The sequence below is a fragment of the Pyxicephalus adspersus genome, chromosome 6 (assembly GCF_032062135.1).
Source record: "Pyxicephalus adspersus chromosome 6, UCB_Pads_2.0, whole genome shotgun sequence".
In the NCBI taxonomy this organism is placed as follows: domain Eukaryota; kingdom Metazoa; phylum Chordata; class Amphibia; order Anura; family Pyxicephalidae; genus Pyxicephalus; species Pyxicephalus adspersus.
Window position 1 is genome coordinate 60,455,035 of NC_092863.1, and position 17,636 is coordinate 60,472,670.

General features: G+C 35.5%; 1 protein-coding gene across 1 annotated transcript in view; it reads left to right on the top strand.

Annotated features, from left to right (window-relative positions):
* The window catches only part of FBN2 (fibrillin 2), a 118,660-nt gene that overhangs the window by 66,459 nt on the left and 34,565 nt on the right, over positions 1-17,636 (top strand). Inside the window, exons 31-43 of the mRNA XM_072416007.1 lie at positions 1,096-1,221; positions 3,039-3,161; positions 4,633-4,755; positions 7,284-7,409; positions 7,942-8,064; positions 8,673-8,795; positions 11,557-11,718; positions 12,615-12,683; positions 13,321-13,446; positions 13,551-13,676; positions 14,605-14,757; positions 16,994-17,062; positions 17,415-17,540. Coding sequence (XP_072272108.1) covers positions 1,096-1,221; positions 3,039-3,161; positions 4,633-4,755; positions 7,284-7,409; positions 7,942-8,064; positions 8,673-8,795; positions 11,557-11,718; positions 12,615-12,683; positions 13,321-13,446; positions 13,551-13,676; positions 14,605-14,757; positions 16,994-17,062; positions 17,415-17,540 — 1,575 coding nt within the window. The remainder of the gene's footprint in view (positions 1-1,095; positions 1,222-3,038; positions 3,162-4,632; positions 4,756-7,283; positions 7,410-7,941; positions 8,065-8,672; positions 8,796-11,556; positions 11,719-12,614; positions 12,684-13,320; positions 13,447-13,550; positions 13,677-14,604; positions 14,758-16,993; positions 17,063-17,414; positions 17,541-17,636) is intronic.

Below are 17,636 nucleotides of genomic sequence, written 5' to 3' on the forward strand. Positions count from 1 at the left end.
ATGTGTTTGCTGTATTTGAAATACTTAAGTAGATATAAAAGAGTTTGTTCTAAATAGTTATCAAAAGAACACTAATGTACCTGCCTTAAGGGATTAAGAAATAGCTTTCTTTTTTTAAACTATTTTGTGTAAGTAACCATATTTTACATATGGTTTCTCAATGCAACACAGTGGTGGTGAATAGTAAATAGGGGGGCCTCCACCATATCCAGTGAGCCCCATGATTGCTTACTTTTATATCTTTGCTATTTTAAGAGTTTTTCTTCACAAAACATCCATACAAAATGTTTGTGTTGATTATTAATGTAACAATAAGTCCCATTCACACATATTTAATTTTTTTAATGCTAAACACTTGTTTTACCATGTGTTACAACAGTTTACTGTAGTGTATCATTGCTGTGCAGTGCCATAAACTTTAAATAAAACTCCAATTCACTGTTACCTTAGCACCTACACTAAAGTGTACGTCCCAAAAAGTCATGTTCATTTTTTTGCCTTTTTTGTGCATTAAGGTGTCAGCCCAAAAATGAGTTTCCTTAATGCAATATGCCTTGATACATTGTACAATATCCCATTAGCATGTGTGTGTTATCACAATGCATAGTTTGAAGGGACTTAAGGGTCAGGTTTGCAGAAATCAGAAGGTTTGCAACATTTTTACAGAGTTTCAATCATTAGAATTCTGAATGAAATTGTGCTTGCTTATGCAGAAAATGCATGTCATGTCATGCAGACATCTACCATGTTTCCTGTAACTTTGAGATGAATGGAAAGAGGTATTTCATTGGTAATCAATGGAGAGGAGTTATTTAGCGGGGACCTCACCCCATGCAACTCTGCCACAACAGATCACTTCTGATCCTGGCTTATGGCTATGTCACAGCATATATGGAATATATCTACCAAGGGTCATATTTTAAGTTGTGCAAAGTGCTATAACCATTTCAATTAGCTCATAGCTAAGACATCTTTAACCAATATAGTTTATATTGCATTGTTTTTTGTACTGTACTAAAACCAGAATGCCCCATAATAACACATGGATAATTAAAGTAATCTGTTCACTAAAATCTTAATTTTCTCTTCTTTCAGATGTGAATGAGTGTGACATAAATCCAAACATCTGCATGTTTGGTGAATGTGAAAATACCAAAGGATCATTTGTATGTCACTGTCAGGTTGGGTATTCAGTGAAAAAAGGAACAACTGGATGTACAGGTAGATCATGAATTAAGAAAACTTTTGAGATTTGCACATATCTTGCTATAAATATGGATGTAGCCTTTGAAAATTGCACTTTACACTTCACTGAAGAGTCTATCATTGCTGTATTCTGTCTTTCATCAAGCCTAATAAAACTTTTCTAACCTGACATTTGTGTTTTGCCTTTTTTTGTCCTCAAGACAACATTTATGCATGGAATAAGACAGACAAGCATGCATAGAGGGACACGAAGCTGTCAGCTGGAACGTGAGGGGCTTGCATGTGCATGTTGGTGGGCTATTAATCTTTTTCTTGCATGGTTGTGTATGAAATCTCATTGTATAAATGATGCAGTCCAGTTTGGATAACTTTAAATCTAAACCCTACAGCTACATTTGACAAAAAATACTATATAGGGCCCATTCACCAATAACACATGCACATTCTGTTATTTATTAACATGCATTGCGTTAAGGCAACCCATTTTTAGCAACATATGCATTCCGAAGTTGCTATGAGGTGCCATTTAGAATGAATAATACTTCATTGCACCAACAAACTGTATGTATCCAGCTGTACAGGCATCTTTCAGTTGGAGATTATAGAGACTGCCCATGCTGCCAGTAATTTTATTCCAATGGCTTCAGCAATCTAATAGACCGGGGACATGTATGCAGATCAGTTCTGATTTATCTGACAATCTAAACTTAATGCTTGTTCCAGGTCAGTGAAATGTTAAAAAGTATGGGTAGCTAGGCAATAAGTATTCTTAGTTGGACAGCAATGGCAGTTTTGTATTTATCTCATTACTGGATATTTGTATATTGAGAAAAATTTCAAATCTGCAAGAAAAGTTTTTGTATTTTCAGCTCAGGTATCTTTGTTATGAATTGAGAGTAATTAAAAAACTAAACTCTTTTAAGCAATACCACATATTAAATTAACCCACTAGGGCAAAAATTTTCTAAACAAGAGAAAAATACAATGTAATCAGAGGATGACAATTTGTTGTGTTCACACTTTTCTGGAAAGAGACATTAATATTTTTTACATATTAACAGAGAAGTATCATTAAGGTTTTACAAGTAGCTGACTCGTAATTAAATTGAATCCAGCTAAGGACCACAGTTGGGAAACACATCAATTGTGTATGGGAAATAATTCCCCAGGTTACTGACAGCTCATGTATGGATGTAAAAATATTTTCCAAGCTTTTACGACGCAATGCTTGGATCTTTACATAAAATATATTGAAAATATTAAAACAAAAATATTAGAATTTAAGTATGTGGTATTTATTAAAAAAATACATTATAATTAAGCTAAAACAGAATCTTGCTTAACAATAGTCTTTCAATTTTAAGTTCTATGATCCTTATTGTATGTTTTCCAAAACAAAGCCTTAAAAGTGTAATTTAAATGAACATTTCATATTGAAGGATAACACAGAATATCTACCACTCTATGCCAGAGCTTGGATATTTTCTTTTATGACCTCTTTTCCAAATATCATACCTAACATCTTTAAAGTATCGCATACTGGAACAAAAAGCTGCTTTTTTTGCATGTTTGTGACTAATGAAGTTCCATCTGACATTGCAACACCTCGTTTAGAAGAATAACACAGAGACGCCTTGCACTGTCTAGCAATAAAAGAGACTCTCTCTAGGCAATTATAGTTAGAAGGATCAGCCTGTTGCATGTGGCATCTCAGATTAAGGTGAGACTAGACAATCTTGTAACATTAAACTTAGTTTTATATTAGTAATAGTTCATTTTTATTACTTTTTTACCACTCATTTTTATTTTTTTTAAATTTTGTTTATTTTTAGATGTGGATGAATGTGAAATTGGTGCTCACAACTGTGACCTGCATGCCACATGTCTTAATGTACCCGGGAGCTTTAAGTGTTCTTGTAAAGAAGGCTGGGTTGGCAATGGAATTACATGTAATGGTAGGTGTCAACACATAGAGGTATGTTGGATCAGCTACCTTCAACTTGACTAAGCTTTCCACAATGAATGTTAATCTTCAACAAATAAGAATATTATTTTAAAATGAGCCTAATGCCTTTAACAGGTTGTTTCCACATTTTAACTGTACGTAGAAATGTTGCCCTTAACTGCAATTTTAAATTCTGAATGTTATCACCTACTTTTTAAAGAAAACATTTAAGAAAAAGTGAAATGTCATACATTTGCAAAAGATAAAATCAGTCTGAGCATATTACCTTGTAAACTCTTTCACTTTGTTGTTATTAAATATTATTAGGATACCATGAACCAAGGAGCAATGTGTTTCTTGGCAAATCTGTTTATGTTGATTTCATGTATGTTTACTATGAAATTGATATGTCCTGTTGGGAACACAGACAGTTCTTTTTCAGGAATTCCCCTAAACTTTATATTATTTCTTCTCGCCTGGTCTTCCATATTGGCCAACTTTTGCTGAACTTGTTGTAAGGTATCTTGCGTATTGGTAAATGAATCTACCAGCTCATTATGTGCTTCTGCATAATCTCCCATTTTATGCTCTATATGATCGACTCTGTCGCCTACTTTATGTACATCGCTCATAAGTTGGTGAAAGAGCGTTAAAAAATCTTGGTGCAGAGAACTACGCAAGGAAACTAACACTTTTTTAAGTGTAGTATCCGAGACTGGGCAATCGGAGGTGGGAAAAGTCCCTATAGGATCAGTAATTTCTGTTTCTTCCGATATGGGAAATATAGCTGGGCTTACCCTATTCTCGGTGTCATCGGGAATCGACAGTTTCAGTTTGGCTTTAGCTGGGCTTGCATTTGTAGAAGAAGAGTGAGATGTGGTGTCCGATCCACCCTCTTTCCCCATTGACACAGCTCCTTCAGTGTGTTCAGTGAGAGTGGCTGCGTTCTTGTTATGTCTGGAGACACGCCTACCAGCGCCATCTTGGCTTGTCTGATCCGCTGCAGCGAAGAATTCTGTAAGATTCTGTGGTGTAGACCCGGTTTTACGCTTGCCCATGGCGGCAGGAGACCGCCCAGCATATCAGGTACAAGAGGAAGCTGAAGAAAGTGCTTAATAGTAGTCGCTAAATAGCCCGGTGTCCGGTCCCTCTACAGAGCCTTAAGCGGAAGCTACCATCCGCCACCACTTCCGGCCACGCCCCCAGACAGTTCTTTTTCATGTATTTTCATACAGGGCAGATTTAAATCAATCAAATTTCTTTATAAAAAGCATTTGGTTGATAAGTGCAGCTGTCTATTTGTTCCAGTATTTGCTGGAGTATTCTTGTTTGAATACTGTGCTGCTAATGTGATTATGGGCAACACATAGTAAATTGATCACTAGCAAAAATGTAATTACCATGTAGTCCTAGCCTAAGTTGTAGCTGCATTGTACAAAGTCTGAACCTAAATGTTTTTTATAATTTATGTGTAAATACAGATCTTGACGAATGCTTAAATGGAACTCACAGATGTAGTATCTCTGCCAACTGCCTTAACACCCCTGGAACATACCGATGTGCCTGCATTGAAGGATACACTGGTGATGGATTTACATGTACAGGTAAGGTTCAGTTAAATAATAATAAAATATATTATCCAATAGAGAGCATTTAGATTATTCACACTTTCTAGCAGAAAAAACAAAGAATATTTGTCATACTTGACATACAAAATGTATGTAACTTTAAACTTCCTATATGTGTCTTTAATTAATAATTAAACACATGTTGACCCAGACGAAAAATCAACTAGTACAATAAATAAAAAGCTAAAATGTATGTAAAGGTGGATAAGGATAGAAAGTGTTAGACACGAGTTTCTCAACCAGGGTACCATGTAACCCCAGGGTTCCTCCAGAGGTTGTTAGGGGTTCCTTGAGCAATGAGCAATTTGTTCTTTAACTGACACAATGACAATTATTTATCTGGCTATCTGTAAGGGTGACATTCTTCCCACTGACCAGCAATGTAAGAGGTATTCTTTCTACTGACCACCAAGCTAATATACTGTGACCTGTGAATATAGTATTTATAGCACGGGTTCCCTGAACAGCTGAAAGTTTTTTCAAGGGGTTTCTGAAAGTAAGAAAGGACAAAAAAACCTGGGTTAGACCTTTTCTGTTTGGTTTTCACTGTCCATTTCCCAATCGTCACTTTCATCATTGTCACTAAAACAGACAATATGGGGAAATTCAAACATTTTTAGTTGTGTGTCATGACAAGAGTTAAGAGGCAATCATCTAATGGAGACACTTGTTCCTAAGACAGCTCTCTAGGATAAAACATTTGTTCAGTTTGGAGAGATTTCCTCATCTCTCACCCTGTTGAGACTTCAGAACAGAAAGTAAAAAAGAGGAATGTTTCTAGTAGGGGATTTACAACAAACATAAAAAAGATAACCAGAAAGGAGTTTAATCCCCTGCTCTATTCAAAACTAAGAAGAAAAATAACTTAAGAGATACAAAATGTGGGAAAATGTCAGAGGTCGGAACTTGAGTCGCACGACTTAGACTTGAGTCCGACTTAAGTCGCCTAATGAACTTGGATTTCCCCAGCAACTTGCAACTATACTCGCGTCTTGCTTTCTGTGCTGAGAGCTGAAGGGGGAGGGAGGAAGGCAGGGAGGCTTCTGTAACACAGCCCCCCCCTCTTCAGCTGTCAGAGGAGAAAACTCAGAATGCAAGAAATGTGGGGAGTAAGGCAGTGACTCTTGTGTAACAACGCCTTCCTCCCCGCCTTTCTTACATTCTAAGTTTTCCCCTCTGACAGCTCAAGTGGGGGGGGGCTGTGTTACAGAAGCCTCACTGCCTTCCTCCCTTCCCCCTTAAGCTGTCAAAGAAGAAAGCTGTAGACTTAGAATGCGATCCGGTGCTTAAGAACAGGATCAGAGCTCTGTTTCTATATGGGGACAAATAGGGATAAATGAAGTGACTTGACTTGGGACTCCACTTGGAAGAATTCTTGGTGACTTGAAACTTGACTTGGGACTTGGTGTCAATACCTTGGGACTCGACTTGGACTTGAAGGGTGAAGACTTAGTCCAACCTCTGGAAAATGTTCACGTATTACAGATGTGTACCGCATGTACGCTTGTTGAGAAAAACAATACCAATTTAAGGGACATACGTAGAATGCAGGGATTTCAACAAATTTTCATGGTGATTCCTAACCTTTTAAGGGTGAAGTGGTAGTCATATTTAATTCACCATATTCTTTACAGCATCTTCTAGTAAAGTATTATTTGTAAATATGTCACAATAATTATTATAGTTATATAATAATTCATATTTTAGAGGATTCCAGAAATTGTTTTTGGATTAGGTTTGTAGTGCAGACTTCTGAGAAAATCAGTGATCCAATTACAAAACTAGGAATTGACATTTCTGTGGACACTCCATGCATTAGTTGTGTACAGAACACTAACTCTAAATCTAAGTGGTCATATTACAAATATTTTTTTATTTGAACATTTGTTTAAAACTGTTAAATATTACAGTGACTGCAGATTGAAATGAAAAGTTATTTTTAATAACAGTGAATTACAAAATAACTTGTATAGTAAGTTTATATGCTATATTACATTTTAGTAGATTTAGCAGTGAATTAGTCTTTTGTGCACCTTATATGGTTTTTAATTTATCATTTGTATCCCAAGATTGTCAGCTTTGACATTATTTCACTTTATATTATAAACTTTATTATATCCTGAATTTGAAATGTTGTGCACAATTCATATATTTATTAATTCATGCAAAAAATGAGTATGTTTTATATTAGTAATTAGCTTGAAAGTAATAAGTAAAAAAAAATCACATTCAATATAGGTTTTTTGACACAATAAAGGAAAATTTCTAACACGTGTAAAGATTTCCATGTAATACAAACTTGCTTTTTTGTGCAAGCATGTGATTCCTTTATACTGCCAAAATCAAATACCCGTTTTAAATCAGATGTGCTATACTTATGCTAGTGCAAGCATCATCTTTCAGAGATGTTGATTGATTATGTGTTTCAAGCTATGCATTGCTATTAAATACTTTTTGAAGAACTGAATGGAATGGTTCACTACCACTTGTCTTGATTTGTACAGATATTGATGAGTGTGCAGAAAACATTAATCTTTGTGAAAATGGCCAGTGCTTGAATATCCCAAGTTCATATCGATGTGAGTGTGAAATGGGCTTCACTCCAGCTCCAGACAGCAAGTCTTGCCAGGGTAAGTCCATTATTGTTTCTTCTCAGTTCCTAAAGTTTAGGTTGGCTTGAGTAAACAGAAATTATTTGAATGTATTGGCAGGCAATCAGCCTGAGAGCAGACTCTCTTGAAATCCAAGGGGCGATCATTTAAGTCTGTTTAATTGTTTTAAAGTGAAGTGCCTAGCTTTTTAGGATCAGAGTCGTCTTTTCTCTTTATAGTCCTTCTTTGTTATTTGTATTAGGAAAGCTTTGTGTGGCACAGTAACCTATTTTCGAAAAGGAAAATATTTTTTCATAGATTGGTCAGATAAAAAAAGAGAAAAAAATGTAGGACTTGCTCCTAAAATCATCAGAAATGCGTTAGTCTGCAATGCACGCATGTATGGAAAGGAGCCACCCACCAAGCTAATGGTGTGTTTTTAAGTGTAGCCCCACTTTATTAAGATTACCAACTATTAAACTAGAGCTGAGTTAAAGTATTCCATAAACTCAACTTGGGGTGTAGCCAACAGTAACAAAATCACAAATAATGTGTTAAATTCCTCTTGTAGATATAAATGAATGCTACTTCGAGAATATCTGTGTGTTTGGTACTTGTCGAAATCTACCTGGCATGTTCCAGTGTGTTTGTGATGATGGGTACGAGCTGGACCGCAGTGGAGGAAATTGTACAGGTAAGAGTTTAACTCAACCTTCTCAATCTCCTTAAAATAAACATGTCTCTTTAACATAATCATAGAATCATCAAAGTTTGGTTTTTCCCATTCAGGGCAAATTTACAGGTTCACTTTGTGATATTTTCTTCTGGCTAGTATCTTTGTTGCATTCCCCCATGACTCTATGCCTACTGGAGCCCTTGAAAATACTTAGTATTTCTAAGTATAATTAGTATGTGATCTTTTTCTCTTCCAATTTTGATGCAGTACTTAGCACCTGAGCACCCATTTGCCAGACCTGAGCAAAGCCATATGAGATAAAGAGAAGGTTTTTAATAATATGTATACTTATACGGAATCTTCTTACTTAGGCAGATATGGGTTTCAGCAGGGAAGGTAAGAATTAGTAACAGGTAGTAGACAATGCAACAGGTTTGCTTTAGGGTTAAGCAGAATACTAGAGTAACCTCCCAGCACAGCACCATCAAAGCTCAGCCAGAGACATACTATCCTTATCACTCTACCATGCAAAACATGTTTTGGAATGAGTTTTAATTTATTAAAAACACTAGCACTGTTATTACTTAGTAATTAGAAATACCATTGTGATGTGTTTCCTTCTAAAGATGTGGATGAATGCGCAGATCCCATCAACTGTGTTAATGGCTTTTGTGTTAACACTCCGGGGAGATATGAGTGTAACTGCCCATCTGACTTTCAGCTGAACCCCACCGGAGTGGGCTGTGTGGGTAAGCAATCTAATTACACAAAATAAGCTAAATGAACATATTTCGTATTTGTGGTATGTCTTTACTAGTTGTGAAGTTTGATTTTAAATTGTATAAATGAGGTTTCCAGAAAACAAAGTTTTTTTATATCCCCTCAGCCCCGCTCTCATCCATGATAGTTCAAGGTTCTTAAACATTTACAAACTGACAACTGGCAAATGTACAAACAAAATTTTTAATGAATTCCAGTGTGTGTGCTTTACCTACTTTAGGTAGCCATGCAGTCCTCAAATGGCTTCTTGCAGACTTCAGCCTCCACGCACGTAGCATCTTCCTGTCCACGCCAACTGTCATAAACACAACCCTAACATAGATTTTAGCACTACAGGGGTGAAATAGCGCTAACAGTACATTTAACCACTGTAAGCGTTATGTTCATGAGGTGCAAAGCCTAATGGTACATTGAGTCCCAGAGTGTAATGCAAGCCATTACTCTCCACCACACCCTAATCACAGTGTGATTTTCTTGCTGTGGTTAAATAAGGAAGTGCAGACATTTGCACAAAATAAGGTGTAAAAGTGGAAACCCTTACTGAAATACCATTTTGAAATGATGTACAGAAAGTTGAATAGGTCAAAAGACACAAAGGAAACCAGTGACTATACTTTATACATAAAAATGCTTACAAAAGCAATGAATCCTAAACTATCTATTTGCCATAGTTTAAGCATGTAAAAATAATATACAGAATTATTTGTTACCCAGATCTAAATCGGTAATTTCAATCACTTTTTGTGGTTGATGCTTGCTTCTTTATTTGTCAAGATGGAGTCTTACAGTCTAGGAGCACAGACATGGCTGCTCACCTCCTCATTACAGTCTTTTCTCTGTCAGTTTCCTTTCCAAACACATCATTTCCTATTTAACTACCCTTTGGGAGCTAGATAAGCCAGTTAATAAGCATTTAAAGTAGAAAAATTAAAAGTAAATTTTAAAATTACCTAATTACAAACTGGCTGATTCCTTGTTGCGGGGTGGGCAGGCTTTCTTCTGCAACAACATAAACTTACCTGCCTATTAGCAATTATTTACCAAAATCCCAAATAGTGTAACACCTGTACATGGAAGTTTATTAATTCCTGGCAGCCAGTTAGGCCAGGATTGTACACTGAGCTCCAAAGCTCATTTTAGATTCTACAAAAGATTACAAACAGACAGGTAAGGGTGTTTTATTGCAGAAGCAACATATCCTGTGCCTTCTGACCCTGCCTGCTCACAATTTTGTATTCTTTAAATCTAGTTCCACAATAAATAGAAGCCCTTCTACTAACAGACAAACCAACTAGGCAATTATCCCTTTTATTATCAAATGGTAACCAAAATGATATAAAGATAACTTTAATAGCTATGGCAATACAATGCTTCAGAGTGCTAAATGATCACATGACCACAATTTCAAAGCTAAAATACAGGTATCACATGGGCACAAACTGGAATTTAAAAAACAGTATAATGTTCTAGAGCAGGAGGAGTATTTTTTTTTTTAGTTAGAGATTAGCTTTATTTTACAAATTCCCCTACTGTGTTCTGAAGTGACAAACAGGACAGCAAATTGCACCAAAGCACACAGCATGGAGAGAGCAAAGACAAGTCATTTATTTGTTTAAAAATGTTTTATCTTCGTGACAAAGTTGCTTTAATAAGAAAAGTTAACAAGAGCAAAATGGATTCCTGGAAATAGAAATGTAAAATGCAGGTGAACTGTGATTATTCGCCAGTACATACAGTATGTTCAGAAAGCAAAACAATTTTCAGAAAGATGTTTGGTTTTTCCAATAGCCGTCATTAGCATTTTTAACTCATTTACAATTCTGTGGTCATTACATCCCATTCTTTTTGATGCATAATACCCAGAATAGATGGTTAATTGTCCTTTCTCTGGCCACCCTAAGGCAAAGCTTTTCAGTATAACAGTATGTCCTGCCTGATAGCAGACAGGACTAATAATTAGTAATTGCTGGAAATACTAATTTCAGGGTAACTGGCACTCCCAAATCTGCCTCAAGGCATAACTGCAAGAGTTGAATTGGTAATGGTTGCACTATATTGTTTTCTCAATTTAAAATCAAACAAAAGATGATAATTCTATGTATGAGCATTGTCTAGGATACACACTAAATGTGGTAAATCAGTGATGAACCTAGATGCTATAAAAAGAAAATATGTGCCTGTTTTTGTTTAACTAGGCATTCTTAAATGCCACGATGTACAGAAACTTTCCAACACTTTAGGAATTAAATATTAGCCAGTTTGTTTGTCTTCCCGAGACCAATATTACTGTCGAGCCAGATCTGTTTTTGGAAGTATTTACTTTTAATGACTGATCTATTGACCTGTCCAGATGTCATTTTTTTATTGTAACTGACTTAATTCAACAGGAAAGCAGGCACTGTGTGCTTGGCATACTTTTAAAGCTTCAAAGTTAATTAAAACATTGTTCAGAAGTTGAGCTGGAATGAGACCAAACTATGATGAATGCTTAGTACAGTAAAACTGCTTATGCTGTTTCTTTTCATTCTTACATTAAAAGCACAATCTCCAAAAAATAAAAAATAAATCTGTAGACAATCTCATCTATTCATTTAGCATGGTGTTCTCCAATCTCCAAAAGGTTTTTAATTACTATTAAAAGTTTTACAAGTGAGTTAGTTATTCAGTAACACAACAAAATGTGTACTTGTTAATAAACTGCCCAATGACTGTTACTAATTTTTCTTTCAGACACCAGAGTGGGCAACTGTTACCTCAATCACGAGCCGCGTGGAGATGGTACAATCTCTTGTAGCACAGAGATTGGAGTTGGTGTGAGCCGATCTTCATGCTGCTGTTCTCTTGGAAGAGCCTGGGGAAACCCATGTGAAATATGCCCACCAGTTAATAGCTGTAAGTCTTGAGGTTTGAAAAGATTCCCTGTATATATGATCAATGCTATGGCAACTGAAGCTTATGTCATTTTTTTTTGTCAGTGTTCAGCAGTAGAGGGGCCAGGAAAATACACTAACAATGAATCTGTCAGGTTTTCATTTTTAGCCAGATACCATGATTTCATGCAATGTATGAAACACATGTTTCAATGTGAGTTCTCTTTTTCTATGATACAAGTCTTCTTATTGTTAAAAGAGAATATTTGAGAGAACTTTAAATTAGAGTTAAAAGAGTTTATTATAATTCCTAAAAAAACTCAAAACAGATCCTAAATTGGTACCAAAGCTATTAAGTGATTAGTTGGCCCAAAATGTGTCTCTGTTATTCCTATAAAACATTACTTAGTGTACTTATAGAGCAGGACACTTGCAGTATTATGTAAATCTTAATCAGTTCTACTCTCCCAGCTATTTATTTGCTATAACCAGAAGAATTTATAACCGAGACAATGAATTAGGAACCATGGAGAAGATTTTATGTATGATTCTTTTACAGCCTATAGAAAAAAGCAGTAGAGACGTGCTGAGCCAAGACATGGCTCAGTGGTAGTTAGCACCAGAGGTTAAGGATTAAATCTTGGCTAGGACCTTATCTGTAAGGAGTTTGTATGTTCTCCATGTTTCCTGTGGGTTCAATTACCCCCCCCCCCCCCCCACCCTGTGCCAAAAACATACCAGTAGATTGGATTTTTGTTTCCTTAATTGGCCTAGGCTATGTTTGAAATATATCACTATGATTGGGACATAAGGCTGGTATCTCCATTAAGGAACAAATAGATTGATATATTGGAAAATGATTCTATATAAGGTCTTTTTTAAATGTTTAAAATTAAATTGTTTTAATGTTGTTTTCAGCTGAATACAATACGTTGTGCCCTGGAGGAGAGGGATTTAGACCGAATCCCATCACTATTCTCTTAGAAGGTACAGACTTTAATGAAGGCCTTACAAGGTGCATTATACCACATTATTCTTTCCTGTGTACTATGCTTTACTGCACACAAAACACATAGTACCACACAATAGATGTATTAGTTGTACCAGATAGTGGTACAGAGATTTCTTCCAATGGCTATAGTCCTAATGTTCCCAGTCCAAACAATCCATATTTCCTATGCATGCCTGTACGTTTCACCAGTCATTTTTGCTTACAGTTTAAAAGAGTAATTATCACCCAATTTACATGTTTTGAGCTGATCGCATTATTTTTGAGATAGAACTCAAAATAGGTTAACTGAGATAGGTTACAGGATTAAGGATACTGGATATAGGATACAGAATTACAGTATATTTCATAGAATTATATTACAAATATTGAGGATCCAGGGAAAGCATTAAAAATGTACACAGATCAATCAAATCATGAGAAAGGATATATTCATTATTCATCAAATAGACATAGTAGTAAAATGGTTAAATGTTCAATTCAACATGTAAGTTCATAGAATATATACCAAAATATAAAGTATGTGTGGATTTAAACTACTCTTTAATGTTTTGCACTTGTAAGAAATACATTTTAACTTTGTTACTATATATACTGTTTCTATTATTTTCAAAGATATTGATGAATGCCAGGAACTGCCAGGTCTCTGCCAAGGAGGTAACTGTATAAATACATTTGGAAGCTTCCAGTGTGAATGTCCACAAGGCTACTATCTTAGTGAGGAGACCCGCATATGCGAAGGTGATTGAACTGAAAAGTACAACTAATGCCTTGATTAGTTTCAGCACATATACTCATGGTTATCACTAATTCTTTATTGCCTTCTGTTTTATCAAATATTGCAGATATTGATGAATGTGTTACAAACCCAGGGGTCTGTGGACCAGGAACCTGCTACAATACATTAGGAAACTTCACGTGTATATGCCCTCCAGAATACATGCAGGTCAATGGTGGACATAACTGTATGGGTGAGGAACCATTGCATTTTACTATCTTTCTCTAAACTGTTAAGGTAAAGCAATGAAAAATACTTTTTATCAGTTTAAAATACTAATATTAGTCAATGTTATCTGTCGTGTTAGATGTATTGGATTAGTTGTATTTCTCTTTAATACTTTTGACTCAGGAATCTGGAACAAATGTGCCTCAAGCCAACCCATCAGCATGACAGTCAGGAAATTAACATATTTGAATGGAAAGGTCATCAGTGGCATCCTATATAATTCCTTCATGATAGGTTTTCTCTAACATATTGGTGGGGCCAATACACAATAATTCAAATTTATAGGTTATCCATTCTTGGACTATTAATCTAAAACAATATATCATCTGCAAAAACAGTTTTCTGAATCTTTGACATCGTGGCTCAGAACAAGATTATAATATGTGTTAATAAAACCTTCTGAAACAAATTGTCATATCCATGTAATATTTGTATAATGGTGACCTGACCAGACGATTATGTAATACAGCTAAATAATGACCTATCAAGTCTTGTATTGATATAGGTGATGATTGTACCATGTTGTTAATTCCTTCCACCCATTATCTCAGTTTTTCTTACTATGTTTGACCCAGCGCTAACGTATTCCCACCAGTTTAAAGCTATCTAGAGCTATCAAAGATACTTGTTTATGTGCATGAATGGGTGCCATGTTTGTTTTTTTAGAATTAAAAATTATTCCATTTAGAACAGTGAGAATTATGTTAGGATTAAATACAAAACCTTAGCTATAAGAAAACAGATGGAATTTGTTACTATTTAGCTAACTTTTGAACAACATATGTGTGCGTGTATTTACTGAGGAATAGGAGTTGTGCTTTACTACTAAGATTCATTTATCAGTCTTTAACTGACACTGTTTATGAATTTATTTGTATTCTGATTGATGACAGATATGAGGAAGAGTTATTGCTACCGAACTTACAATGGAACCATGTGTGAGAATGAGCTTCCCTTCAATGTTACCAAGAAGATGTGCTGCTGTACATATAACATTGGTAAAGCTTGGAGTAAGCCATGTGAGCCATGCCCCACTCCTGGCACAGGTACAGAACAATATTCTCTATCACTTCTAGAATTTTCAGTTTTTAACCATACCTAATACCACCCTTTTGAAATCACATTGGGTAAAAAGTATTATTATAGTGTTATTTGCTGCTATTATTTTTTATTGCATGTATGCTTAGAAACTGTAGCTCTTTGACTGCATTTATGTCTATATAAGATCTGCTCAAAAGACCTGTTTATGCCAATCATCAATGTTCTACAAGAACCCATACCACTGTCCTATTCGTTAGCGTAAAAAGAAACTGCTCCAATGTTTATATATTAGGGATTTATCTTTACAATTTTGACACATATGCCATTTTATCTACAAAGGTATTACAACTATTCCAAGAAGCTGATATGACATACTTTTCTTTACTACCAGCTAAAGTATCTAATGATATCCTCTAGACATGCAAAACTTTGTAAATGTTAGTGAATTAAATTATGCACCTTATGAACCTGTGTACGCTTTTCTGTGCAAAGACAAACTTATTAGGAGGTTCTTCTCATAGCTGGCCATCATTCAGCCTTCTTGTGGGTTCACCATCTGGGTGCATTGTAGTTCCTTCACAGGGCCTCATTTATTAAAGCTCTCCAAGTCTGGAGAAGATACACTTTCACCAATGAAGCTGGGTGATACAGAAAACCTGGAATGGATCTGGTCCAGGATTGAAAACATTTGCTAGCAAATAGCACTGATGAAAGTGTATCCTCTCCAGCCTCGGGGAACTTTAATAAATCAGGCCCGCTGTGAGAGAGGTTAGGGGGAGAATACAAATATGAATTGGGTCGGCTGAAATGTCCAACGAGAGTTTTTCTCTGGGTAAACACTGTGCATGAGGACCAAAATCTCTCTGTTCACTGAACATTTTGACGATAAGATAGATACCTTTTACTGGTTTATTGTATTGATGTCCTGTTACTATGATGTTCATCAAATCAAATGTACATCAAATGCTCATCATTTCCATTGCTTTACATGGACTAATACATTGAATGTATTAACATTCCATAGCAATGACTGCCTCACTGGCAGAAAGCTACGTGGGCAGGATGCTGTTCTAAAAGTAATTACAAATTGAAACATTCCCTCTCTGCAGGGATTGCATTCTGTGGAAACAAGTTTCCTGCTACTGCGATTAAAATACGGCTCTATAATTATGTTAATGGATTTTGTAAATTAATTGTAGAGTCACAGCAGGGAGAAATTTAAAAGGAAATAACTTGTTAAGTTTTATGAAAGAATGAAATCTCAAGCTCCTTACAAATAAAAACCAACGGCAACCTGGAAGCATTTTGGATTCAAGTCTTAAAGGATACTCTTGGAGCAGATACTTAATGTATTAAGGAGGTTTTAAAAATACATTTTTATCTGTAAAGATAGCAACAGATTTCCCAGTATTATAAGGTACGGGATCTGGCTTTATTTGTCCCAGTATTAAGAATTCAGGATACATGTAACACCCTCAGTAAAATGTATCACCACAAAAAAAGGCCCCTTTTACCCTGTTATACTTATGCACTGTTATACTGGCCAGCCATGCCACAGTAGAGTCATCCAGTTAGTTCTCAAAAGGACTAAATATTTTAAAGATTTGGCCATACGTGTATATAACCAGTTCAGATAAAATGTTTGTTAGTCTGATTTACTGATTGAAAACACACACACATACTGGTATGCATTGCATGCCTTACTTTGGTTCCATGCTTTCAAATAAAGCATAGGTCCACTTAGAAATCATATATTAGGGTTAATTGTCCTACAGGCTTATCATTCATGTTCAGAGATCTCAACGAGATCCTGACATAGCTGGTTCCCCAGGATGACATGTTCAGCCTGATCATTTCTGCAGTTGGCACAGTTACAGTCCTTCAAATGAATTCAGTATTGAATACTAATAAAGCTAAGGAATATATACAAAATAATTACTAGAGTGAGACCCTTGATATGGTTTCCATAGGTGGTAGGGACTGAGAACTCTGGACCAAAATTGGAGACCGGGAAATATATAAAAAGACCAACATTGATTTAACCAACCTACAGCTACCCAAAAGATAATATTTGCTATGGGTGTGGTGACAATAGCAGAAAAATAATATCTTCATATCATGTTTTTGTTATTTTTATTTTAATAGGAAATTATGTACTTGTATTTTTCACCCATTGTTTTGCTACTGTCATAAGGTACATTATTTTCCTCTAAATAATTTTACATTTTTTCCCATTTAAAGTCAATTTCAGGAATCTTTGTGGATCAATCCCTGGCTTTACTTTTGATATTCACACTGGAAAGGCTGTAGGTAAGCTATGAAGTAAAATTGTTTTTTTTTTTTAATGTATTTGGTTAAGATTTGTAAACTAGAAAAACTATGACACGGAAGACTTGGTCTGAACAATAAATAGACGATCATTTACATTTGGTTGAATGGCACTAGTAAATTTTGATTGGAAGTCAAAGCTTAGTCCAACTTTTTTCCAATTTATATGCATGCAGTCATTAAATCTAATGAAAGCTGTAAACTCTACAATGATTAGAAATCTGAGACTAACAATAATTTTAGTCTCTACCAATATTGTATTGAGGGAGAAGGGAGGACATTAATTATGTTTATATACCTTTTTATGTATGCTTTATCTTTCACTCATTTTTAGATATCGATGAATGCAAAGAGATTCCAGGAATTTGTGCAAATGGAGTTTGCATTAATCAGATTGGCAGCTTCCGCTGTGAATGTCCAACTGGATTTAGCTACAATGATTTACTCCTTATCTGTGAAGGTATTCATTCCATTTTTTTTTACAAATCTTCCATCAACCACTTAAGCTCTCTCACTTGTACACCTGTTTTTTATGTTTGTACAAAACTTTTTTAAG